The sequence below is a fragment of the Protopterus annectens genome, chromosome 7.part0, assembly GCF_019279795.1.
Source record: "Protopterus annectens isolate FY-2018-M chromosome 7.part0, PAN1.0, whole genome shotgun sequence".
In the NCBI taxonomy this organism is placed as follows: Eukaryota; Metazoa; Chordata; order Ceratodontiformes; family Protopteridae; genus Protopterus; species Protopterus annectens.
In genome coordinates this window covers 815,103,609-815,131,472 of record NC_056739.1, presented here as the reverse complement: position 1 = coordinate 815,131,472, position 27,864 = coordinate 815,103,609, and the positions used below count along the sequence as shown (strand labels likewise).

Genomic DNA, 27,864 nt, shown 5'->3' with positions numbered 1-27,864 from the left:
TTTGTTATCAAGGGGGGAGGACTGGTGAAGGGAATAAAATATCCTCTGGAAATTATGCTTTGTACACAGTTTTTGTTTGTTATTTTCAGCCAGGCATCTGGATACAAAGATAAGTGATCTCCGACTGCCTCCAGAGTAGGACAGTTGGGCCTCCTTTCAGGAGCACTGGTAGGGCTTCCCAAAGAACTGATCTCTGTCTTCCTGATTTTGCAGACCCACCTCTGCTGCGAGGGCGGCGTCTTCCATTATTGCCCCCTCCTTTGCCCCTGGAGGGGAGTTTGCCACGTGTGTCCAGAAAGGCTCAGAACCACCTCTTTTCTCCCTTTTGACCCTTGGGGTAGAATTTAGTAGGGGTGAAAAAATGGACTCCGACGGCAGACAGAGTCTTTCCTTCCTGCTCACACCTGGTGAGAGTTTCCTTAACTTTGGGCCCGAAAAGAGATGAGCCATCAAAAGAGGTGTTGACAAAGGATGACTTAAAGGGCTCCGCAAAGGAACAAAAGCACATCCAGCAGTGTCTCCTAAGAGTGATTCCTGTACCCGCTGCCCTACTCGTTCCATCAGCCGCATATGAAACCAGACGCATGGATGAGTTCACTATGGAATTAAGGGTAGCAAGCTGGGATGCAACCTTGTCTGTAGCTTCCTCAGTTACCGTACCCTGTAGAGTATCTCCAAGCTCTTTAAGGAGGTCTCTTTGCAGTCATGTAAAATGTGTGAGGTAGTTCAATGAACGCATGGCAAAAGTCACTGAAGAAAACATGCACTTCCTGTATATATATATCAATGATCCTAGAGTCTCTGTTAGGAGGATGGACAGAGAAAGAAGTTTCTGACATCTCCTTTTTGGTGGCTGCTGCTGCCACCACCATGGCATCAACAGACCCTTGTAAGAAAAGTCTTATTGTGAGGGGTAGAAATAAATTTACTGGGCCTCCTAGGGACAGGCTCCATGGTGTCCAGAGACTCCCACGCCCTTCGTGAGACCAGCTACATAAGCTCATCAAAGGGCGGAGACACCCAAGAGGTGGAGGGCTGAGACCCAAAAGCTTTCAGGAGGACCGACTCATCCTCAGTAGGGTTGGTGGGCTTCCAGCCACCCCTCTGCTTTAAAATTTCCAAGATATCTGCAAATGAGACATCTTCAGAGGGGGACTGTGGGGACCCTTTTGATTCATCCAAGTCAGTGTCAGATGTGCTAGACTCCTGCGGGGAGTCTAGATGCTTCCTCTTGCAAATTCTCTTCCTGGGATTCTCATCTGTGGGAGCTTCTGGTGAGGTCTCAGAAGAGCAGGGACCACCCAATGGGGCTTCCTGACGCTCAGGGTCTCTACGCTTCAAAGGGATCTGTGAGGCAGAAGTAGGCACAGGTGCTTTTAGGAAAGAGGTAGTCGGCCCTGAAGTTGTGGATGTACTGGGAGACATTACTCTCCTCATGGCTTGAAAGACACCTCTGCTTCAGTGGGAAGGAACCCCTGGATCCAAAGAAACAGATGATTCCTTCGGCACTGGGACAGTGGGCTCCGATCCAGAGGTAGGAGCCAAACTCATCCGAGCCAAAGCCCCGAGAGGTAAAGTTGGAACCGAAAGATCGGTGCGACTATCCTCCCCGGACCCGACCGGTGAGTGACGGCTCCTAGACTCCTTGATGGGCTCTGAGGAGGTTCAAGTAATCGGAACCGATGGCACTGGAGCAGGCGTCGGTTCCAAAGGATCCGCAATCATCAGCGCCAACTCCTCTGGCTTCGAAGGACCGGTATGGCTCAGAGGAGGAAAATAAGAAGATGGAGGAACGGTTTTCGGTTCCGAAACCACTTGGGTCAGAGCCGATAAAAATTTGCAAATGCCGGTGCCTGTAACAACTTCTGCACCACACAATCCACATCCAAATCAGATAGGCTTATCGAGGACCAAGAAGAGTGGATCGAGGGTGCTACTGATTGTAAGATAGGTGACTTAGTACTTCGGAGACCGGTTCCAGGAATAGGGACTGGCTCCGAAAAGTTAAGAAGCTTGGCTCTGAAGGCTGTAGAGTTGACGTTAACGTCTTTTTAGATGTTGTTGGATCCAAAACTCTATGCTCTGACGAAGAAGACTTAGAGGACTTAGTAGATTTTGGGGATTTGCCAGCTTTATCATGGTCTCCCAAAGCTTCCTGAAAAGATGATTTTACTAGCCCTCTGTCAATCAGTTTCCTTTTCCTCTCATGCAGGACCCTGCTTCTAAAAGAATGGCAGATGGAACAACTCTCTTGCAAGTACAGGGCACCCAAACAGTAGACACAACTGACGTGACTATCAGTCACAGACATCTTCTGTCCACACTTGGGACATTTTTTAAAACCAGACTTGGGTGGTTTTTCCTGATCAGCCATAACAATCAGTTTCCTTCTAAAAGTACACCAAAAACTAGATATAAAGTCACACAGAGAAGTGTTCAACAAGTCCCAAAAACCGCAAGTATTTTAAGATATAAGCAGTTCTTAAAAGAACTGCCTCTAAGACACTAAATATAATCCAACTATTAATAGCTAGAACACACTCTTACAGGCTACAGACTACTAACGACTTAGTAAACACACTTTAATCCAGTAAACACTGTTATTAATACAGCCTTTAAAAAAAAAACAAATGGGCTCTATAATACTAAATAGAGTTTAACTGCTAAAGCTGAAGAAACACACTCTAATAAGCTATAAACGTGTGTTAAAACACACTTCTAAACTACTAACACTCTGCTAAAGCACACCTAAGAAGGGAAAGGAAATAAAGGCCAACAAGGCTATAAAAGGCGCTATAAGAAGTTAAACTACACACTAATACAATTTTTTAAAGTTATTAAATTGCAAAAAACTATTAATAAAGATACATTTTTCTATACTGGCCTGAACTGTGAGGAAACCACCGATCTGTTGCAGCGGCAAACTAGATCTGGGGTAACTCAAGGTGCACCATGGGATAGGGACTTGGCCTCAAGCTGTCTGAAGACCTTGAGCTTTGTAGTTGGCCGACTCCGAGCCGAGGATCAGCTCCGAACCCATCTGTAAGAATGGACGCCGAGATAGAACAACTTCACATCTACCAGTTAGGCACAAATCTGGGCCTTTCCTTTTAAGTTACGGATGTAACTATAGAATGCCTTGTGGTTGCCTTTGTTGAGGAAGCTAATTCGGCCTCATAGTTTGCTTTGGAGGATTTCACAAGAAGTCTTATTTGCTTGTTTAAGCTGAGGAGGGAGTGTTTCCAGTTTAGGAAGGCTTGCTCCCTCTTACTCTTAGACAGCAATTTATTTCTCTTATTGTGAAGCTTGTTAATGGCGGTTTTCCACCAAGCAGGTCTGCTCTTCCTTCAGGAGCTTGTTTTGGTCCTTTCAGGTACGGCCAAGTCAATGCAGGTATACAGGTGTTTGTATAAAGCACTGGTGTATAGTTCAACATAGCTGCCAGTTCTATCTGAGGGAGGAGGTGCAGTGAAGCTATTTATACCATCCTGTGAGATGTTATAACCTGCTTTGGAGAAGTTTTTGAGTTTAGTTGCTCCTTGGGGGGGGGGGGGGGGTCAGGTGTAATAGCTACTTCAAATGAGACCGATCTGTGGTCAAATCTCACCAGGGAGGACCTCACAGTGGGGGTACTACAGTGGTCCACCACTTTGGTAAGTACCCAATCCAAGATGATGGCACCCCTTGTGGGGGTGCCAACCAGCAGGTCAAGTGCACTGGAGTTAACAAAGTCGATCAATTGTTGGGCAAGTGAGTTTGAGCATGAGTAATTTACCCAGTCAATGGATGGGTAATTAAAGTCTCCCAAAACCATGGTGTTCAGATGTATCTTGATAGACTCAAGTACATTCAAATAGGCAGAGTGGGTGTCCAGATTCATGGAGGGGGCCCTGTAACTGGCAATGACTTTAACCGGTGTCCTACCAACAGTTAAATGTACCTGAATTGTCTTTCAGGGAATCGTACTGTTTAGCCAGTCTGGAGGTGTATTTATCTTTAATGAATACTGATACACCACCTCCTTTAGTTTTCACGTCTTCAGTTTGAGGTCTGAACATGTCGAAGGAGGTGTAACCCGGTATGGCTGGGGTGCTCTCCATAGCCTTGAACCAGCTCTCCGTGACTGCACAAATGTCTGCGTCTTCCAAGGTAAGGACAACTTCCAGTGAGTGCAGTTTCATGTTGAGACTCCTAGCGTTTTGCAGCATAATCTTGAGGATATTTTTAGAGGGAGTTTTTACTGTGGGAATTTTGTCCTTGAGACACTGCCTAAAAAAGTTACTATGGGGGTGGCAAGAGTCTTAGCCAGTAGCTGAAATACCAGGAGTGACAAATGAAGACCATCTCTGGCAAAGCATTGAGGTCTGTTGATCATGTTGTTCCATGCTAACAAATAGTGGATCCCCTTAGAATGACACCAGAAGCTAAGCCAATTATTGAAGTCAATCATTTTCTGTTTGTCTTGAGGGAGGATAGGAACGGAAACCAAATCTGACAAGGCAAGTAAGATGCAATGAGGATAACTTTGCTCTTCAACCTGCTAGCCTTCTGTAGAAATTTCGGAATAAGGGAAATTGGCGGGTAAGCATAAAGTAGACGGGGGGGGGGGGGCAATTGTGAAGCACAGCATCCATAGGTGATTCCCCCTGAAGGAGGATTAGGGCAAAGTAGCTGCTGCATTTGTTGTTTAGAGGAGAAGCAAAAAAATAGCAGCAAGGCTGGCCTCAATGACAAACCATAGATGTCCTTCTCTTCCATGTTGCAGTATTCTTGTTGTGGGATCTTCCACCTCAGGCGACCCGTACGTCGGCTCCTATACAAAAACTTCAGCTTGGCTGTTGCAGCTGCGTGGGACGTCACACATAGGGCCATAAACCAGGGTCCTTAAATGAGGTGTCTGCATGCACAGACCTCAGAACCTGAAAGCTCAGCAGAAGGAGTATAACACCCAGCAGGAGTAGATGCCAGTGATGTCAGGTATAGGGCCACAGGGCCCTTATGTAGTTTTCATAGGTTCCCAGTGCAGAGTATAGGGTACCAGGAGGCTATGGATTAGCTGTACTCAATAAAAAAAAAATGGGGGGTTTGTAGGGAGGGAAGGAATACTGCAACATGGAAGAGAAGGGCATCTATGGTTATGGTAAGATTTTACACAACTATTCTATGTCCTTCTATTCCTATGTTGCAATATTCTTGTTGTGGGAGAGTACCACACTTTAGTTGGAAGGATGGGTGGCGGAAGAAGAGGCTGATTCTAAGAATCCCTGTAGGATTGCCCTGGCAAATCCTGCTCCTGCTCTGGAGACATTGTCTAGTTTGTAGTGTTTGGTGAAGGTGTGTATGGTGGACCATGTAGCTGTTTCCATAATGGAAGCAGTGTCCAGACCTTTGAGGAAGGCTTTGGAGGCTGCCATTGCCATGATGGAGTGAGCTTCGACTCCTAGTCAGAGTTTTTTGCCATGGTGAGAATAACAGAAGTAAATGGCTTTTCTGATCCAACAGGCAATGGTTTGTTTGGAGACTGCCTTGCTCATGGCCCTGGGGTGGTACGAAATAAGGAGTTGAGTGGATTTCTTAATGGACTTTGTTTTGTCCAGGTAAAATCTCAACTGTCTGTGTACATCCAGTGAGTGTAGAATCCTTTCCCCTGCATTGGTGGGAGATGGGAAGAAAGTAGGCAGGTGAATAGACTGGCTTAATGGCAAATTGTTGACCACCTTAGGCATGAAGGGGGGGTTAGTTCTAAGTGTTATCCTGTCCTTGTGGAGAGTAGTGTAAGGGGGGCAGGCCTTTAAGGCCTGTAGTTCTGAAACCCTTCTGGCTGAAGTTATGGCCACTAGCAGGATTGCTTTCCATGTACACATCTGAAGGGTGACTGTCCCAGCCGGTTCAAAAGGGTGCTGGGTTAGCTTTTCCAGAATGAAGTTCAGGTCCCAGGGTGGTGGGATGGGTATTCTTGGAGGCCCAATGTGTAGGACCCCTTTTAAGAAAAGCTTAACATCGAGCCTGGCTAGCAGGGGGGGGGGGGGTTCTAGGGGTAGCCAGGCTGAGACTGTGGAGAGATGAACTTTAACTAAAGAGTATGATAGTCCACCTTTTATAAGTTGACACATGTAGGCTAGGACTAGGGGGCAATGCATGGGTCCCTACACTTGTCCAGACACCATTTTGAGAATCTTTCCCATTTAGCTAGGTATGATTTTCTTGTATTAGGTTTCCTGGCCTCCCTCAGGACTGAAAGCATGTCCTCTGAGTAGTGGTGCCTGAAGGGAATTAAAAGTTTATCACCCACAGTGTCAGTGACAGCATCTGCAAGTGTGGGTGGATGAGAGTTCCATCTCAGTTCCATCTGACAGTTTGTCTGGCTACTTGGGCAGCCAGAGAAAGTTCTGAAGAAATGTCAGCTTTAGTGGGGCAGTCAGGAGTACTGGCTAGTAAGGTGGCAGCTTGACAGACCAGGTCCAAAGCAAATTTGGTCATATGAAGTTTGATAGTTGATGGCTCTAAAAGCCGAAATGGAAGAAGTGTAGACCTTCTTACCAATCCTATCCATAGATTTGTTATCTTTTGTCAGTGGGTAAGAGTGAGGCAGACTGAATGAGTCTGGATTGCTTGTCCTGATATGTGCAATCACAGCTGGGTCTGACGGGGGGGTTTCACTAGAAATGTTTGATCCACAGGTACCTTGTAAAAGAGGTCTGGTCATTTAGGGGCAGGTGGCTGAGAGTCTGGTGTCTTACATGCAGAGGTAAAAGCATCCAAGTATGCAGGGATGACAGGTGGGGTATCTTTTCTGGGTTTCAGACATTTGAGAGGTGTCTCATTTGAAATATTCTTTCATTTTGGTGATAGTTTCACCAAATGTAATATCGTCTGAAGGAGAGTCTCCCTCAATAGATTCTTCATCTGGGGAGTAGTACTCCTGAGGGTTAGTAATTTGTGAGGTGTAAGAGATGGATTCCTCAGAAGAGGAGTAATCAGTGTCTTGCTCTTCTTCCCTGTCCTGAGAGGTTGGAAGGGGGAGAGAAGAAGCAGAAGCAGGTCTAGGGCTTAGCAGTGATAGAGTGGAGGAAGATGAGGCTGAAGGTGGGCCATAAAGGCAAGCATCAAGGAGGAAATGAAGGACTGCCAGTCAGGTAGGCCTTCCTTAGTCATGGTCAAATGTTTGGCCTTTTGTTTTTTTTTTTTTGGATGGAGTGGAGTTAGGCATAGGCCTGGAGTCGGATGCCGATATAACAAAAGTAGCTTCCAGAGGAGGGATCCCGGTTGGAGTCTCTGCTAAGTCTGGTTCCCCCTCGACCATGACGATAGTCGGAGTCTTGGCTGGCTCTGGGGATGTGCCAGTCATCAGCTGCAAAACGGCTTCCACAAAGGTTGCCACTGAAGTTGATGGTTCTTCCGAGTGCCTCTCAACTCCTAAATCGGAAGATGGAGGGGCGTCCAGTAGCAGAGTGGCAGAGGAAGAAGGCCTAGGAAACTTGGCCTTCTTATGCGGAGGTTCTGTCTATGCCTCTGAGTTGGGATCCATCCTAAGGGCTAAACGTGTAAGCCGTTGGTTCTCCAAATAAAGATTAAGGATGGCCAGAAGACTGTGCAGGGTCTTAGGTACAAATGATTGGCAAATGGAGCAGACTGTGGTCTTGCTCCCGGCCTAAGCAAAAAACACAGAGGTTGTGCAAGTCTTTATGGTGCCAGCATTGGCATTTATCCTTTTTTGCTGACATTGGCTATGGATAGCTACAACAAACCAAGCTTAGCAAGATAATAAAAGAAAAAAACCCAACGGGTACTTAGCTTTTTACCCGTTTGCATTGAAGGAGCGAAGCACATGATGTGTTGGTCATCTGCAGCTGAAAAGTTCTGAGGTCTGTGCATGCAAACATCACATTTAAGGACCCTGGTTTATTGCCCTACGTGTGACATCCCACGCAGCTGCAACAGCCAAGCTGAAGATTTTGTATAGGAGCTGACGTACGGGTCGCCTGAGGAGGAAAATCTCACAAGAGTACTGCAACATAGGAATAGAAGGACATAATCATTTCTGTCACTGTCATGTTGAGACCACTCATGAGGAAAAAGAATGGACCTGCTCAATTTCTCTGCTATCACACTGGACTTCCCGGAATGTGAGTTGCTATGAGAAAGTGGTTGGATGAGACTGGCCATTGCCACATTCTGAATGCTTCTCGACACAAGGGGTAAGATCTGGTCCCTCCTTGTTTGTTGATGTACCAAACTACTGACAATGTCTGTTTGGATCACAATTGTCCCTGAAGGGAGAGTGTCCTGGAAGGCCTGCAATGGTAAAAGCACTGCTCTCATTTCTAGGACATTGATATGCAATCTGATCTCTTCGGGGGACCAAATGCCTTAGCCGGTTTTCCCCAGAAAGTTCCCCCCAATCTGGGAAGTATCCATGGTCACTATACACTTGGGTTGAGTAGAATGAAAGCACTGCCTTGTAGAATTCGATCTGAGTGAATCCACCACCAGAGGTATCCCTTGCATGCTTGAGTAATTCTTATTTGTGCTGACATGCTCTGGTAAAGAATCAACTACTGTGTTGCTAGCATCCTTTGAAGAATTCTCATATGAAATCTTGCCACAGGTACTAAGATTATGGCAGCTGACACTGACCCCAGGTCTTGAAGGATCAACTGGGCTGAAATTTTGGTACTGCAAATCATTTTTCTGACCTGGAATCTGACAGTACTCCTGAAACAGGAAGATAAGCTGTCACTGACATCATGTTGAAGACTGTCCCTATGAATTCTAAGGTTTGAGATGGTTACAACTGAGACTTCTTGTAATTTATGGTTATCCCCAAATGAGAACGAATCTGAAGTATTTGATCTCTTGCTCTTGTTAGCAGATGCCTGGTTGGGGCGGTAATGAGCCAGTCATCTAGATACTGAAACAGACAGAATCCTTGCAGTCTGAAGTGATCAACTACCATTGCCATGCATTTGGTAAACACCCTGGGGGGGCTGTAATGAGGCCAAAGGGCAGTGCTCTGAACTGGTAGCGAGTGGGTCCCAGCCAGAAGCGTAAATACCTTCTGGATTGTCTGATCATCTTTATATGATAGTATGCATCCTAAAGGTGTACCGTGCACACCCAGTTGTCCAAAGGTAAATTGGACTGAACCATGGCCATCCATAACTTTGTACGTTGAACTTGACTTGCTCAAAGTGCTGAGATCCAAAAGTGGTCTCCAGTGCCCTGTTTTTTTGGCAATAAAAAAAAATCTTGCATAAGTTCTGGATTCTATCAGGTCTGGTGGAACCTCATGGATGATTCTTTTTTCTAGCAGTTTTTGTATTTCGAGTGCTTCTTTCCTCTGATTGGGTGAAATATCAGTAATTCTGCATACAGATGTGGGTCGAAGGGAAAAGAGAATTACCTAGCCTGTGGAAATAATCCTCTGCACCCAGGTATCTCTTGTCATAATCATCCAAGCTCTCTGGTGCAGGGATAGTCGACCCCCAACTGCCTCCAGAAGGGGACAATCAGGTTTCACTTCAGGAGTGCTGATAGGGTCTCTCAGAGAAAAGAATCTCTGGACACTTGGTTTTGCGGGCCTCCTTTGGCAAGTGGGAAACATTGCTCATCAGAGCTCCCCCCTCTGCCCCTAGGGGAATTTTCTCTACGTGTCCTGGAATGGACCCTGGGATTTCCTGAACCACATTTTCTGACCAACTCACTGATTCCTAGAAAAGGATCTTTGGGGGGTCAAACAATGTATGCCCACTGCAAAGAGGGTCTTTTCATACTTCTCACACCTGGATAATGTGGCCATCACTTTTGGGCCAAACAACAAAATGCCGTCAAAGGGTGCATTGACAAATGAGGACTTGAAAGGCTCTGCAAAACCACATAAGTGCATCCAGGCATATCTCCTAATGGATATGCCTGAACCTAGTGCTCTGAGGTACCTTCACCTGCATGTGAAATAAGCTTCATGGACGAATTCAAAATGGATTGGTGGTAGCCAAATTACAGGTCACAGAGAACTGAGCTTCAGCAGTAACAGTTCTGGAAAGGGACTTGGAAAGGTCCTTAATCAAATCCCTTTGTAGTCCAGTAAAGTGTGCCAAATAGTTCAGAAACCTAACAGCAAAGGTCGCTGATGCATACACACGTTTCCCAAACCTGTCCATCATGCTAGACACCCTGTTATGGAGATGAGTAGAAGAACTTTGCTCAGCAAGTTCCTTTTCAGTGGCCGACACCTCAACCATGGCATCCAAGGGTACCCCCTTACTCCAAAATTCCTTCTCGACCAGTGCAGCAAGAAATCAATCTGGCTTCGCAGGTATTGCCTCACCTGAGTCAGGCTCCTTCCACACCCATAGAGAGACCAAATCAATGAGCTCGTCGGTGAGTAGAGTAACCCAGGAGGTACGCGGACCAGCTCCAAAGTCCTCCAGAAATACTGATTCCTCCAGTGAAGGGTTGCTAGAGGTCCAACCACCTCTCTGCTTCATGATATCAAGGATGTCTTCAAATGAGACGTCTTCCGGAGGTGACTGCTGAGTCCCTTCTCCCTCATTGAAATCAGTATCTTCAGTGACCGACTCTTGTGGTGAGTTCAAGCGCCTCCTCTTGCACTTTCTCTTCCTAGGGACTTTCTTGGTGGGATGCTCTGGTAAAGTGTCAGAAGAGATCGTAAAACCCTGCTGGGTGGTCTGGGTATCTTGAGCTGGCTGTCGCTTTGATGTAGAATGATGCGTCTCCAAGCGCAGAGACATCTGGGAACTATATTGAAGATCTGAGGGGTAAGATCCATCCATCCTGTCAGAGCAGAAAATACTCTCTTCACTTCCTCGAAGGTAGACCACTTCAGAGAGAGAAGGAAGACCCCATACCCAAGAATACAGGCTTCTGGACCACTGTCTCCTTCTACCCCAAAAGCAGTCTCCCCGAGGAGGAATTCGGAGCCGTGCTATCCAGTGCCAATGCACTGAGGCACAGAGATGGCTCCAAAACGCTCAGAGCTGACTCCAACACCTTGAATCCGATAAGGAGGCTTCAGCTCCAAGAGTCATTCAGATCCAAGGATGTCGGAGCTGGAACACTCAGAGCTAGCTTTGGATCTGAAGATTAGGTTATCTTTGGATCCAAGCCAGATGGACCAGGAAGGTTTAGATCCAGGGACTCTGAAGCAACCAGAGAGATCAGAGAAAGAGAAAGAAGTGGTGGTGTGGTACAGAAAGAAAGGGAAGAGAATAACAACAATGGTAAGTAGTACTACACTAAAGTGTAAACAGACAGAAAAGGAGGGTAATGGGCTGCCAACAATGATAAACAAGAACTACAGTAATGTACAAAGGGTGAGGGAATAAGACATATATATATATATATATACACATACATACATATGTATGAAGAAATTAAGGAGAAAAAATACACTTATCGTTAATGAAATTCGAGAGCTGTGGTTGACCATATCTTTTTGTGAAAAGTGGCAAATGAGATCTGGGTTATGTAAGGGTTGGTACATTATGGGTAAGGGAGGAGCTCAACAGCTTTTTGGTTACCATGAACTTTAGTAATGGCTGAGTCGGAGCCACTGTTCAGACTCAAACCCAACAGTTGAGGATAAAATGAAAACTGACATCAGGTCAGCATTTTTGTAGGGGCAAGCTCCCCCATACCTCACGACCCATGCTACATGTATACTCACTCCAAGATCAAAAACAGTGGGGAAAAAACTAAATTCAATACCCCAATCCAGTAAAAACAGCATTCAAGCAATCACCTTGTAGTGTCAGCACACATCTCAGCTGTACAAATTTTTGCAGAATGCCCATATTTTTACCTCATTTTTTGGTCCATTTTACTTAAAATTGTAATTTTCTGGCAAATCATTAAAGACTGAAGTTAGAAACTAATGGCAGACATTTGAGCTTCTGATTTGATGATGAACTTTCCAAGTGTGTAAGCGCAATATTTTAAAATTGTCCCTACTATTGGGCCTTTGTCCCACTTTTATTTATGTCTTTGCCCAGATTTCTTCCTCTAAGAGGTTGAGAGGTATGACAGTGTAAGTGAATGGTATACAAATATCCATTTCCATTCACACCTAACAGCTTACTCTAACAGCATACATAAAAAGAGCACAAAAGAATCTGCTGTCTTACACACATAAACAGCAACAATAAGCAAACAAATGACATGCATTCTGGGTAAATGAATCAATAAGAGAAGCTGAAATGCAAATCAATACAAAGCATGTCTCACAATATTACTATAGAAAATCAGAGTAATGGGTTTGAAGGTAGAGCTAAATGCATGCCAACAGTAACGCAGTATTGTATTTTATAACAGGCTTGTTGCATCTCTATTTTTTTATTTTAGGTTGTGAGCCATCTCTTATTTAGCATAATTACAGACATAACTGCATTTCAACTAATGGCATTTTTTGGTGCATAGAAACAAAAAGCCCATCTACTACAGTAACAAACTTTCCATTGCTTTAACCACAGAATGCCTTTTTATTCTAGCTTTAAAACTGTGGGCAGTGCTTTCTTTACAATGTAAATCACAGGAATATTTATTTTACTGGCATTTGTTTACTGGAAAGTCTGACCGAGCAGTGCCCTTTTACAGCAGAGGCCTGGGGAGGAAAGCTCCATCATACAAACATCATGGACATTGTTTGCATTGTTACGTCATTTACAGTCGGTTTCATTTATGAGCACCAGTACCATTATTTACACATCCCAGACACTGGTTACAACATTTACAGTTTCAATTAAAAATAAGTTACATGGCTTGCATATTAATTTTTGTGTTTTTGTTTTAAAATACAGGGAGTTACATACAATGTAACACTGTTGTCGGGTTTTACATAATAATGTCTGTTACTATAAACAGCTGTTCAAAATCTAGGACATAGGTAGATAAGATGAAGAGTTAGAGCAGACCAAAGAAAGGAAGGTGGGAGCAGGGCATAAGAAAGACAAAGGAGATTAGATGACAGCTGTGATAACAGTACATTAAGTTTCATACAGCTGAGAAGCATGGCATGAATTCATATAGCTATATTAGCACCAGTTTAACCAGGAGCTAATGGTCACAGGAATAACTAACAGCACAGACATTTTTCCTTTATTGCAGTTATCAAAGTTGGGCATAATGCGTCTCTGTCCATTTATAAGGCACTTGACTATCAATACTTTACCCAAATATACTGCAGCCATGGCATACAGAAGTATCCCAGGCAAAGGAAAGAAAAAAAGGAACCTCTCTCACTTCAGGTGGAAATTAACTTTTAACATTGACACCATTACAACTGAAGGAAACAGTGAAGAAGTTGGGAATCATCATTCTAAGACTACTTAAATTGTTACTATACATGGAATTTCTGTGAATTTTGCATAATTCCACTATATGTTTTTGCATCAAATTAAGGTTTTGAGTAGAAATAAACAGGAAAACTTTGCAGTTACAATGACACTCAAAAACGGTATATGAAATGAAGTCTAAATAACACGCATTATTATATATTGCTTTAAGCAATCTAGTGTCTAGATATTTTACCTCAATAATTGGAAGTACAGTTTGCATATCAACTTAATGAGGCTTATAAAATGATGTTTTTGAAAGCATTAAACTATATTGAAACAAAACAAAAACTCCTACACCAGTGGTATTCCCTAAATGTCTTAGAGATCTCTTAAGAGATATGTCATGACAAAAACATACCCATGGAAATACTAGTCAATGGAAATTAATTCCCTTCTTCATAAAGAAGAAAGAAACATTCAAGCTCCGCATGACCTACTGTTAGCAAAGAAAAGATTTTACAGCAAACTGATTCTTCATTTACAGTGACTCTTATTTAACCGTGAAACAGAAAAAACTGTCAATGACACAAGTCTTTTCTATGATTTGGCTCTATGAAGAAAACAATGTGCACAATTCAAAACTAGAATACAAAAACATATAAGCTATGTAACTAATGAAAATATAGTTAATGCAGTATATAGGTATTTTTTTTCCATGTATCAGAAAGACATCAACAGTAATAAACGCAGAGTTATGTTTACACTAAAGCCAACCCAATGGGCCAGAGACAAAAATTAAAAAAAAAAATTCTCAATTGTCCAGATTTACGCCTCATATTTTTAATCTGCTGTTCATAAAATCTGTGGTTTTCTGGCAAATCATTGAGAAATGCAGTCATTAAGTAATGACACACTTCACAACCTTCGGAAAACAAATGCTTATGCAAAACATGCTATTCTATCACAATTCTAAGTTTATAAGAGCAATATTTAAAAGCTGTCCTATTTTTGTGTCTTTGCCCCCCACCCTTATTTCTGGATTTTTCTAGACTTGTTATACTAAGAGGTTGAGAGGAATGTAACCCACAAATGTGTTACAGTACAAGACTGTATTACTGTTTGGTATTAATTTAGTTTAACATCTAACTACATTATTTAAATGAATGATAAAAGTGCTTTTGTATTATTATATTAAGGTATAACTGACAGCAGTCACATGACTGGATTTTAATCAACTGGTGCATTTAGGAAGTTGTCTTCATGTACATATAATGTTCCTCGAACACATTCAGACAAGCAGCTAGACGTCTGCTTTTGTACTAGAATAATATTGTTTTTATTTTATATGCATCCTACTGATGTCCATTGTAATGTCCAGCATCTGTATTCTTGGCTTTAATAGTATTTTTTTTTTCTCATGCTAGACTGCCTAAGCAGAGTATTTACTACCTCTCCCAGCCAAGTGTAGTGACATGCAGGCACTTGGTGGCAAATATCTGTAAAATGTCCATGATGAACCGGGGGCGTTCTGTAATTTCTAGATGCAGATGCATTTCACTGCCAAAATCCTAAGGGTCCTTTTGCCTGACAAAATTCCCTTTTCCTGGTTATTTCTAGTCCTGGCAAAGAAGTAGATCAACAAATCTGTGTGTGTAGATATGCACATGACTGAATTCAACACCACTATTGCAGAAAACTCTGAAATCTTCTTAAATGCAAAATGGCCAAAGTCCTTGTCCCCGTGAACAAGACTTGTACGGTTCCTGAGTAAGAACCTGTCCAAAAATAAAATAAAATGTACATGATCTGTACATTAGTAATGTGAAGTCTGAAGTACTGTGAGAAAAGTGTAGAAGTGCAGAACAACTTCTGACAAGAAATACCAAGTAATGGAAGGAATGCAGAATTTACACAATACTCCTATGCAATATGAATTATTTCGTATTTTTAAATAAATGAGACTAAAAATACTAACAGAGAAATGTGCGTCTTCTTCTAACCAACAGTTGTTATCAGTGGTTCAAAATCTGTTGATAAGTAGAACACTGGAATTCATTCTTCTTTTTCAGATATCAGCACTTGACATTAATTATCCTAATATTCAGTTATATAACTTGTGAAAAGCTAGGAATGGGTACATGGAATCCATGGTGTAAAAACAAAGGCTGCACATGTACAGAATGAATTAAACAGCCACAGAGACATTTCAGAAAATGACAAAAACAGAAATACAAAAGGTACAGCAAACATTTGAGGAATGAGGCAGTATTTTGTAAAGTTTATATCGAATATGTCTGAGATAACTACCTCAAAGAAATATGTTAGGGCAAGTGGAAGCTTGGAATGGATGCATAAACAGGAAGAGAATTCTGCTCAAGAAATAACTTCAGATGCAGCGACTTTAAAATACTATATTATGAATAAAAGAGTTGCAACACAAGCAGATACCAGTCAGAACAACATGGGAAGTTATGTTCTACAAGAGCACATATCAGCGCCTATAGGTCAACAGAGTTTACAGATGCACAAAACAAGTATGCTCAGATAGAACAGGAACTATTTGCAGTGAACAGTGTATGGATGCAAGAAAGTCCATGAATATGTCTATGGTAAGAAAATTTAGGCAGAAGTAAACCCCAGACAAAGCATATGCAGAAAGGGTTATACAAGACATCTTTAAAATTGCATGTGTATCGAGTACAATATATTTACAAAAGGAGCAAGAAAAACTGCTGAAGGAACAACTAGAGATTCTCTAGGTTTTAATACAACTACCAATGAAAGAAAAAAAAGTAAACATTTCACAGATGGGCTAATTCTGACAAAGATGCAGCTACTAAAAGACATTAGAATGAAACGATGGCCTAAGCAAGAATTGTCAGTAAGTGAAGACATTCAATCTTATGTTTATTAAAGGAAGAATTAAATTATGTCCAAGGGCATGATGTTCAAGCAGAAAAGGTAATAGGCTTTATACGAACTGAGAAAACCAAATGCTTGTAGGATATGTGAATCACATCTGGGAACAGTAAAGTGCAAACAAAAAGCCTGGGATATTATGTCCTACCAGGTATGCCAACTAAGAACACGCAGCAAGACAGGGTTGCACTGAATCAAATGTACAGCATAAAAACACTGAAAGGACAGATGACAGCATGTCTTAGTGTCATACTTTAATGAGCATAGATTTGTTCCAGTTTAAAGAAAAATGCATCTCATGCATGTGGATAACTACTTCAGGTTCCCTGAAATAACCACAAGGACAGACGCACAAAAAGTGGAAATGTGATTAGTACATTAGAGTCATATTCTTGAGACAGGGGTTACTTAATGTCTGCATACCTGACAAAGGCCACATACATACAAGTCCGGAATTCACATTTTTGTATAAAAAGGAATTCAAACATATTCAGACTTCAATATCCACAACCCAGTGAACAAATGGAAACTATCCACTCTGTCAAGAATCTCACAGCAAAACTGTTGTAGCAAAAGCTATGAAGATTTTCATTTCACAGTTCTGGTGAATGGGAATACTGCACCTCAATAGCTTAATCTCACCCCAGATCAAATGATAATAGGCAGAAGGCCAGAAAATTAATTACTTAGCTATATCACTGATGCCTTAAAATCAGCCAAACAAATAATATGCTGCATCAAAATCAGCAGAGAAAGAAATGCTACTGTCACAAAAAAGTATATTTTTGTACCTACCATAAATGTAGATGTTCGAGTGTTCACACTGCTGCAGTCATCACACTTGGGTTATCTGCCGTCAGGCGGTCCCACAGTCAGCCCGAGTTCCAAAGTCTTGGTCCGGCGTCGGTTGCTGTCACTTCTTCTCTGACGTCAGTGTGACAGGGGTATAAAAGAGGCAGCCAACGCCATTTTCTTCAGTTTTTCTTGCCCCAGATGTCAGGTGCCCCCAAATAGGAAGGCAATACATAATCCTAAGTAAATTACATAAGTAGAAAACAATAGGTACAGCTGTGAGCAAATACATCATATAGAAATACATCTTAGAGATTGTATAAACAGGGAGCTACAGGTAAAACCCAGGTAAGAAGAGGGGAAGGTGGGAGGGTAACCTGGACTGCAGCAGCGTGAACACTCAAACATCTACATTTATGGTAGGTACAAAACTGTACTATGTTCATCGTGTTACACTGCTGCAGTCATCACACTTGGGTTGAATCCCAAAGCTAAGGCTGTGTGGTTGGTACTAAACAGGGTTTGGAGAAGCTAGTAGGCCCTGCAAAACTGCAGTGGCAAAGCCAGCTCTGGTTTTTGAGTACAGAGGTAAGTGGTAGTGCTTGGTGAAGGTGTGCACTGAACTCCAAGTTGCAGCTTCCAAAATATCCTTGGTTGGTACCCCTCTGAAGAAGACTGCTGATGTTGCTGTAGCCCTGGTGGAATGAGGCCTAATGTTACCAGGTACAGGTTTCCCATGGTGTGTGTAGCAGAAACGGATACAATGTCCTATCCATTTTGAAATGGTCTGTTCTGATATAGGCTTTCCTTGAAATCCTGCAGCATAGGATACAAAGAGCTGATCAGATTTTCTGAAAACCTTTGTTTTATCAAAGTAGAAACGTAACTGTCTGTGAATGTCCAAAGAGTGTAGGAGCCTTTCCCCTTTATTCTGGGGGTTTGGATAAAAGGTGGGTAAAATGAATGGTTTGGTTTAGAGCCACACTGGATACTACCTTTGGCATAAAGGAAGGGTTAGTTCGTAAAGAGACTCTGTCTTGATGAAAGGCTCCACTGCCATTAGGGCCTGTAGCTCTGAGACTCTTCGTGCTGAAGTTATTGCTAGCAGCAGGGCAGTTTTCCATGATAAAAATTGTAAATCAGCTGAAAAAGCTGGCTCAAAGGGCAGTAGTGTAAGTTTTTCCAAAACAAAATTGAGGTCCCAAGTTGGTGTTGGTGCTCTTCGGGGCAGTCTTATGTTCTTAGCCCCTCTGAGGTACTGTCTTAATAATGGATGTGAAAAAATAGGAGGATCCATGTTGTAATGAGCTGAAATAGCTGAAGCGTGGATCTTTATAGATGAAAAGGAAAGGTCTTTGTGCAACATCTCAGTTGAATATTGCAGAATCTGAGGAATATTTGGGACAAGAGGATTGTGGCCTTTAGACTGGTTCCAGGTGCAGAATCTTTTCCATTTGTCTGAGTAGGCTTTCCTGGTGCTGGGTCTCCTGGCCTCCAGAATGACATCCATAACAGCTGTAGAGAGAAGTGTTGACTGGTTGTTTAGATAATCTGCCATGCAGCCAGATTTAAAGTCTTGAGCTGGCTGTGTAGAATCTGATTGTTTTGCTGAGTCAGCAGGTGAGGGATTTGAGGTAAAACCCATGGTGGGCCTTGAGCCATGTTCCTTAATATTGGATACCAGTGTTGGCGTGGCCAGTCTGGAACAATAAGTATCATTTGTGGCCTCTCTAATCTGGCTTTTAGCAGCACCTTTGCCAGAAGAGGTAGTGGAGGAAAGGCATACACTGTTAGTGTTTTCCAACTGAATGAGAGGGCGTCCACTTTCCAAGCTAGTGTGTGGTATATCCTTGTGCAAAACTTTTGCAGTTGGTAGTTTTGGGGGGAGGCAAACAGATCTATGTCTGGGCTCCCCCATTTTTGAGTTATCATTGTGAATACTTGTGGGTCTAGTTTCCACTCATGAGGATCCATGATATTTCTGCTTAGTTCGTCTGCCAATGTATTTTTCTTTCCTGGCAGGAATTGTGCTTGTAGTTGAACTTGGTAGGTCCGTGCTGTGTTCCACAAGGTCATTGCTTGCCTGCATAAGGGGTAGGAATGTGTGCCCCCTTGTTTGTTTATGTACCACATCACTGTGGTGTTGTCCGTCTTTATTAGAAGTTGTCCTGGATGTAGGAGGTCCTTGAAAGCTGTTAGGGCATTTTGTACAGCTAGCATCTCTTTTTGATTGATGTGGAGATGCATTTGATCTGCAGACCATTTGCCTTGAATACACTGTCCTGCCATGTGTGCTCCCCAGGCGTAATCCGATGCATCTGTTGTCATTGTTTGCATGACTGTGGGCAAGGTGAAAGGCTGACCCTTGTTGAGGTGACATGCCTGAACCCACCATAGAAACTCCTGTTGAAGGCAGGGAATTAGTGGTATTATTGTTTCCAAGGTGTGGCTGTGTTGAGTCCATACGCTTTTCAGGTACCATTGTAATTTCCTCAAATGCAGTTTGGCATATGGTATTAGTAGTATGCAAGATGCCATGAATCTCAAGGCCTACAGAATTTTTCTTGCAGGGAGTTGGGTCTTTGTTGCCATCATTTTGAAGTATTGAGTCAGTTGTCCTTGCTTGTCTGGCATGAGATAAGCCATCTGGGCCATTGTATTTAAGCTGGCACCCAGGAATATTATGTCTTGTGAGGGCACTAGTTTTGACTTCTTTTCGTTTACTGTGTACCCTAGGCAACTTAGTAGGTTTTTTTACAAATGCCAGATGTTTTAAAAGAATGTCCTTGCTGTATTGCTTGAATAAGGCAGTAGTCCAGGTATGGATATATTTGGATTCCTCTTTGTCTGCAGTATGCGATTACTGGTGCCAGGCATTTTGTGAAGACCCTGGGCGCAGTAGATAAGCCAAAGGGCAGTGCAGAGAATTGGTAATGAGTTGTATCTGCTATAAATCGGAGGTATCTTCTGCAATTTTGTCTGATGGGGACATGCAGGTATGCCTCCTTGAGGTCCAACGTTACTAGCCAAGCCTTCTTGCCCAGCATGGGAAGAAGTTGCTTTAGGGCGAGTATCTTGAATTTGGGTACTTCCAGGTATGTGTTTAGAATTGAAAGGTCCAGAATGGGTCTCCAGGCTTTGTCCTTTCGGGGAACCAGAAAGAGTCTTGAGTAAAATCCTTGTCCTTGCTCCTGTGTAGGAACCTGTTGAATGGCTCTCATGTCCATGAGTGCTGTAATTTGTCTTTGAGCCTCTGCCCATTGATTTGATGGCAGGTTTGGCATTCCTTTTATCCTTGGTAAAGTGTGAAAGTGGAACCTGTATCCTTGAGTTACAATATTTAGGACCCATTTGTCTTTTGTGATGATGTGCCAATTGTCTGCAAAAAGTGCAAGTTTTCCTCCCAAGGGAGCTGCCAAGAGTGATTTGCTTGGCAGTCTGAGGGGTAAGTCATTGTGATTGTCTTCTGATAGTTTGAGACCTGTCTTCTCCTCCTTTCTGGGTTGTGGCACCCCATTGTCGTGGCTTGTAAGAGCCTTGTGGCTGACCTCTGCCCCTTGGGCATCTGTATTTGCCCCTCTGTGGTCTGTCAGAAGTTGGAAAGGACCAGTTCTTGGTTGGCCAATTTCTACTGAAACGAGGGGGTTGAACCTGTAAAAAATTCTTAACCGTCTGCATAGATTTTGCCTTATCCTCCATTTTCTTTAAAACCTCTTCTGCTTTCACACCAAATAAAACATCCTGCTGTAAGGGTGCATCCAATAACATTGCTTTAACATGATCAGGTAAAGTTTGTTCTTTTAACCAACCATGCCTACGAATGACAGACCCTGTTACAGCTGCTCTGCAAGAAGCTTCCAATTAATCAAATCCGCATTGCAAAGTATGTTTTCCCACTTGTTCTGCTGCATGCAACAAATCTTGCATTTCCTTGTAATCAGGCTGCGCTGTATGTGTGCTCATTTTTTGTTTTAATTGAGACATCAAATATTGTTGATATTTCAGCATGTGAAACTGGCAATTTAAGGCCCTCATAGCTAGAGTGGCTGAGGTATATACTTTCTTTCCCCATCTGTCTAGTGCTCTAGAATCCCTTTCAGACGGTACAGGATTTTTAGCACTAGAGGCCTTAACCCCTTTGGGACCCTGGGAAATGGTTTCTGGGTCAGCAACAGGGCTTTTATATAGGAATTTATGTGAGTCAGGGACTCTGTAGTATCTGTCTGGTTTGGCTGGTGCAGCAGGTAATAAATCTGGGTTAAGGCTAGATTCTGAATAAACATCATCCACAATGTCTAACACAGGTGGAATAGCAAGGGGTCTGGTGCTGGGGTAGTAAGAGGAACTCTCAGAGCTTTTTCTTAGAATCAGAGTAATCCTGGCCTTCCCAGTGGAAATGTTCCCTCATGGTATGTAAAGTTTCCCCAAAAGAGTAGTCTTCTGGGGGAGATGCTGAAGGAATAGACTCTTCAGCATCAGAGTCTTCATAAGGGGGAAAAGAGTATTCCTGTTCCTCAGAAGAATCTGAGGAAATGGAAACCTGGTCAGAGGAATTGTAGTCCTCCTCCTGTCTAGGCCTTTTGTCAGGTGGGGGATGGGAACCCCTGATTAGGGTAATTAAGTCTTCGGCCATCTTAAGCATCTGTTTCTTAGGCATGGGGCCTTGCACTGGAGACTGCTGTACAGGCTTCCTTACTTTTAATGGAGTTTTCAGTTTTGCATAGGATTTAATAGTAAGTGTAGTCGGTCTGAAGACACCTTCATCAACTGACGGCCTTTCAACTGCACCGGGATCCCCTTCAGCCATGGAGTTGGAAGGGCCTAAAGATAAAGGCTCTGGAGGCCCTGCAATCTCCGCTTGGGAGTCGGATGCAGGCTGGGATTCTATATCAGCGGTCATCAGGGGCTGCATAGGCGCCTCACTGAAAACCAGAGAACCGGCGACTGGCCTAGCAGAGGCCTCGGTGTCTGGTTTGGGTCTCCGCTGCCTGTCCTTATCTTTGTGCTTTTTATGCATCCCGGTCGTCGGTTGCTCCGACGGCATGGTATAATTAAATTTTCTACCAAAATAATGTCGGGCGAAATCAAACCGACGTTTAATAGTTCGTTTGTTAAACCTAGCACAAAACCGACAACCTGTGACGTTGTGGTCTGGGCCTAGGCAAGGGATACAATAAGAATGAAAATCATTATGAGGTATTTGCTTCCCACAAGAAATGCAATTATTAACTTTTTCTGACATCGGACTGAGGCAAGAAAAGGTTCCCCAATGGGGTACTTAGCTTTATTGAAGACTTCGGGCTGAAATTCGATTTAAAAATCTCAGGAGTCGGCCGACCGGCACTTGCGAACTGCTTCGGGCACTGCGCGGCAAGAAAGACTGAAGAAAATGGCATCGGCTGCCTCCTTTATACCCCTGTCGCACTGACGTCAGGGAAGAAGCGACAGCAACCGACGCCGGACCAAGACTTTGGAACTCGGGCTGATTGCCGGACCGCCTGACGGCAGATAACTCAAGTGTGATGACTGCAGCAGTGTAACACGATGAACATCTCCAAAATACTGCTAGATTTAAGGTTACAGATAAAATAAGAACAAAAAGGTAATTTCATATACCCTTCTGCTCCTGCCCTGTGCTCTCCTGAATGCCGCTATGTACTTCCTCTCTTATGTTGGTAGTTCAGTACATTAGTCCACAAACCTTTCCCTGAAGTATGCCTGCAAATCCAGGAAATAGTCAACACAAGCAGCTTCTCCCTTCTCCCTCCACCGTCTACAATCCTTCTTTCCTGGCATTATGCTGTACACTTATATTACTGCACTCCCATCTCTTCTGGGTTTTGGTGAGAATTGTACCAATTCCCCTACTCTCTGACCATAGTCCTTTTTCCTCACTGACACACATCCTTCTAGTGCACTTCCTCTAAACTCCTTTCAGCGGCAGCTGTATATGCCTCCCACTGTACTGCCTCCAGACATGCACTCAGAAATCAATGTGCCAGCTCCATTAGAAGCACTGCCCTTTTGCTTCCCATTCCCTAAGGATACTCTTCAGTTGACACTGCCCTCTCCTTACACCCTCAGATCCTCTTCCTGCTCAGTTGCCATCAGTGACCCAAAATGAGGTAACAGACTTTCTTTCCTTCTATCAGTCAAATACTCTCTATGCAGAAGGTGCAGTGAAGAGTGAAAGAGCAGGCAAACTGCCTCCTCCATGCAAAATGTAGCATGCCACATTCTCGGTCTCTGAGACTTATGTCATCAGAACCTGCAAAGCCAAAGAGTCAAATTCTCTCATGATGACTTCTTATCTCCTTTTACACTAGTCAAAAAACATTTGCTTTCACAGTCACAAAATGAAAACAAACTATAGTGGTAATGCACACTGCAAAATCATCCACATTAGATGAAATACACTTAGTAACGGATATATCCTGTCCACCTGACTTCTTACCTGTCCGTCGTCTTTCACCATGATGTTGCTATTGTGCCGATCCCCAATGCCAAGGATAAAGGTAGCAACACAATATCCAGCACAAGAACGGGTGAAGAGATCAATGGCTGCATCATAACTAGGAGAAAAGCAGAAGTAAACAAGTAAGCAAAAATAAATGAACTTGGGTCACAAACCTTTTATATAATTGAAGGCACACTTTGTTTTGTGCTTCCCAAGAAAGCCCAGTCTGGCAAAGTCCCTTTCCAGCAGATGTCCAGCAACAGAATCTCCACACTGCATACACCTGAATAACTCAACACTCAAGATTATATAACTTACAAATGATCAACCATGTTACATACACCACATAGTATTTATCGCGTGCTAAGCTCAGACACACAAGATAGCATACACAATGCGCAAAAATCTCTTACACACACAACATAATATTCATCAGTCCAGTTCAGTTTGCAGAAAGCTAGAATATGTACAGACTCTGATTATGCTAGACATACGTTAAGTTCAGCTATGAAGGAAACAAGAGTAATCCATGCAGAACTAATCTTAGTTACAGCTCAGGTAGTGCAAAAGAAAAGCTTGGCAATGTACTAGAAAAAGGACACAGGAGACATAAAACTGGCATGAGGCAGACAAAGCCAGAAATGACCCAGTGGATGCTCTGGCAAAAGCAGGTGCCCCAAAAGTCAAAACCTGGGACCTTACTCCAGTCCACGCAAGTGCAGAAGCAGTTAGTCATCCACAAAAAAACGACAGGAACAACAGTATGTTAACATGTGTAGAATGACAAGCCTAATTATGATTTGGTAAAAATGCAGCAGGAAGATGAAACTGCTGGAAAGTTGCATCACTTCATTCAGAATCCCAATGCAAAATAAACTTGCTAAACGCAATGTACAAAAAACTGTCATTTTAAGGCCATATATAACAAAAAAAACAAAGATTTCTGTTAAAAGGTGGTCTCCTGGCAAGGACCAGTAACACTTTACTTAGGTTCTGGTGTGGACAATGCTACAGTATGCACATAATGAGCCAACAGCATGAACAGAAGAGCACATGAGACACCAAAAACTGTAAACCACTGATCTCACATGTTGTGAAGCCACCAAGCATGTGCACAGATGTACAGCATGCTGCAAATTCCAGACAGTTTCCCCTAGACACAGGGCATCCCTTTAAAGAAGAAGAATCACAATGCCCTGGTCTAGCCTCCAAATTAATTGGATTTGTCCAATAACACTGTGATTACTGGAGGACAAAATCAGGTAAGCACACCTGCCACATTCCCACCAAAACCCCTGCACCTGATATGATCCCCCCAATCATTCCCCACCCCCAGCAAGTTTAGGCTGACAAACTCACACATGCTCTTCCTTAGAAATATTTAGGAAAGAGATGGTATCTTGGATAAGTCCAATGTAGAAACTGAAAAAAGATGCTAACTGAACCTTGACTTTCTTTCCTTTTTGAAAGACATCTAACAAGTCCAGAACAGACTGAAGACGAGCTGAAAAATGATCTAATCCCTTATTACACCCCCAACCAGCAAACTTTCCACTTGCTAAGATAAATCTTCCTAGTAGTTTTCTTCTGTGAAGCTGTCAAGATATGAACCACTGAAACTGACAGCCTGGCATTCCTGGCGATCGCCAGCAAGGTAGAACTGGAGAAACCATGTGGTTAGCTTCAAGATCTTTAGAGCTGTGTGAGCCTGCTCAGATGGGTGACTCAGAAGATCTGGATGGGAGCCCAGCACTCTGAGAGGATGCAGCAGATGAGACCATTGAAAGGGAAACCAAACTTGCCGGGGCCAAAAAGGGGGAAATGAGATTTACCTTGGTCTTGCCACTTCCGGCTTTATGAATACATTTTGATATGAAGGGTATGGGGGAAATGTATACAGAAGACCTGGGGGCCAATTATGGACTAGTGAATACCTCAATAACTGACCCTGTGGAGAGATCAGGGCAAAGCACCTGCTGCACTTGTTTAGGTATGGAGCAAAAAGAAAGCAGCAAAGTAGGCCCCAGTGACTGATATTTGAGTTGCCACTGACTGGATGAGGCACCACTCGTGAAGTGGAAGAATGGACCTGCTCAACTTGTCTGCTAGAACATTGGAAGTCCCTGGGATGAGTTGCTATGAGAAAGTGATGGGAACAAATTGTCCCACTGCCACACTTTCATGGCTTCCTGGCAAAGTGGATTTGACCAGGTTTCCCCACTGCCTGTTAATGTACCAGAGTACTGCCATGTTGTCAGTCTGGATAGAAATCATAGGTAGGTACTAGGCTATCGGCCATAGGGCCTATACAACCCCAACCAGAAAGGTACCCTGGCTTTTGCCACCCAAGAAAATTATTTTCCTGTGCCACTGTCGAGCAGAGCCACAGAAGTGATCCCCGGGGTGAATTTCCTATTTCCCATCCAATCATCAAGATTTTTCATGAAGAGTACTAATGAGGAGCTTTGTTTGATATAGATAGGTAGTTTATTGCAGAGTATGGGAAGTCTCTGGGAAAGGAATCTATCCCTCCGGCATATTCTGTTTGTTGTGGTGACAAGGTTTAGGTCCCTGGAGCGTGTAGCTCGGAGGGATTGGGACTTCTTTAAGTGGAGCATGTCCAACAGCTCTGGGTTTGACATAACTTTGCATGTTAGGCAGAGATCACCACTGAGAAGGTGATATGCGACGGAGTAAAGCTAGAGTTTTTTGAGACTGTCTGCGTAGGGCATCAGCTTGAGGCCAGTAATCCTCTTTGTGAGGTATTTCTGCAGCCTTTCCAGTTGTTGTAGATGTCTTGTGAGGTACATACCAAAAGGGGCATAGTACTCTATAATGGGTCTAATGAGTGATGAGTAGAGGGGAACAATAACCTCTTTTTTTCTGGATGAGAAACCTTTTGTGATGAGGTGTGCCACGTAGTAGGCTTTCCTGACTACTGTGGCGATGTGATTATCAAAGGAGAGACTACTGTCCACCTGTGACCCAAGGTCTCATCACACTTTCGGTGTTAAGTATACTACCACCTATGTTGTAGTTCATGGGTACAGAGTTTTTACCAAAGGGGATGACAATGCAATTTTTGGCATTGAGCTTGAGTCCATGGCTTTGACACCAGGCATCTGTCTCAGTGAGGCCCTTTTGTAGGATGTCCACATCGTTAGGAGTTTCGATTATGGCTCCTAGTTTGCAGTCATCTGCGAACTTTGTTAGCCAAAGACCTTCTGTGTTAGCCTGTACCTCAGAGAAGTAGATACTAAACAGGAGAGGACCCAGGACTGAACCCTGTGGTACTCCACTTGTCACTGGTCTGAAGTCGGATTTGGAGTCTGCTACTTTCACAGTGTGGGTTCTGTCAGTGAGCCAGTTGGCAACCCATCTTGTGACATAGGGATTTATATCTAGTTTAGTGAGTTTATCTATAATTCCAGAGTGGGGGATGGTGTCGCAAACCTTGGCAAGATCTAGATAGGCTGTGTGAACCACCTTACCCTGGTCTATGGCTTTGGTGACTGCTTCAAAGAAATCTATCAGGTTAAGAAGACATGAACTGCCTTTTATAAACCCGAACTGGGTGGGGTCCAGAGTTTGGAGATACCAATGTCTTTGTTTATAAGTTCCATGATGATACGTTCCATGGCCTTGCAGACCAGGCTCGTCAGGCTAATGGGACGGTAGTTCCCGGGGTCCATGGTGGCTCCACCCTTGTGGAGTGGGATAACCATCGCTGTGCGCCACTCAGTGGGCACAAAGCCTGAGGTGAAGCTATGGTTGAACATGGTACTTATGTGGGGTGCCAGTTCGTTCTGTAGTTTGTGTAGAACGCAGCCTGGGATGTTGTCTGGTCCCATGGATGCTGTGTTCTTGGCTTTGGAGAGTGTGGTTTTTACCTGTGCAGCCATGATTACAGGAACGTTGCATTCTTCTGGTATAGAGATGGGCTCTTTAGGGGGTGAGGGGGGGGGTAAAATTAGTACTGAACCTATCTGCCAGGCTGTTGGCAATATCAGTTGGGTCTGTATATTTAGTGCCATTGTGCTGTAACTCAGAGCAGATCTGAGTGTTGCCATTGAGATTCTTGACATAGCTATAGAATGCTTTGTGGTTGTCTTTAGAATCAGTGGCGATTTTGTTTTCATAACTAGCTTTGGAGGATTTTATCAGGGATCGCAGCTTCTTACTGAGGCTGACCAGGGAGCTCCTCCACTCATGGGATTTTACTCTCTTTTGAAACAGTTTCTTCCTTCTGTTGTACAGTTTGTTTATGGCAGGGGACCACCAGATTGGCTTCCTTTTTTTGGAGGATAGCATCTTGGTTCTGTTTGGGATAGCACAATCCATACACTTGTGTAAGTGCTTATAAAGTGCAATTGTGTAGGATTCAGTAGTCGTAACTGTATTGTC

The 27,864-nt window shown here is 43.3% G+C and overlaps 1 protein-coding gene across 1 annotated transcript in view; it reads right to left on the bottom strand.

Moving 5' to 3' along the window:
- The window catches only part of LOC122806106 (phosphatidylinositol 4,5-bisphosphate 3-kinase catalytic subunit alpha isoform-like), a 943,896-nt gene that overhangs the window by 84,379 nt on the left and 831,653 nt on the right, over window positions 1–27,864 (bottom strand). Inside the window, exon 13 of the mRNA XM_044076344.1 lies at window positions 23,458–23,575. Within this exon, the coding sequence (XP_043932279.1) occupies window positions 23,458–23,575 (118 nt within the window). The remainder of the gene's footprint in view (window positions 1–23,457; window positions 23,576–27,864) is intronic.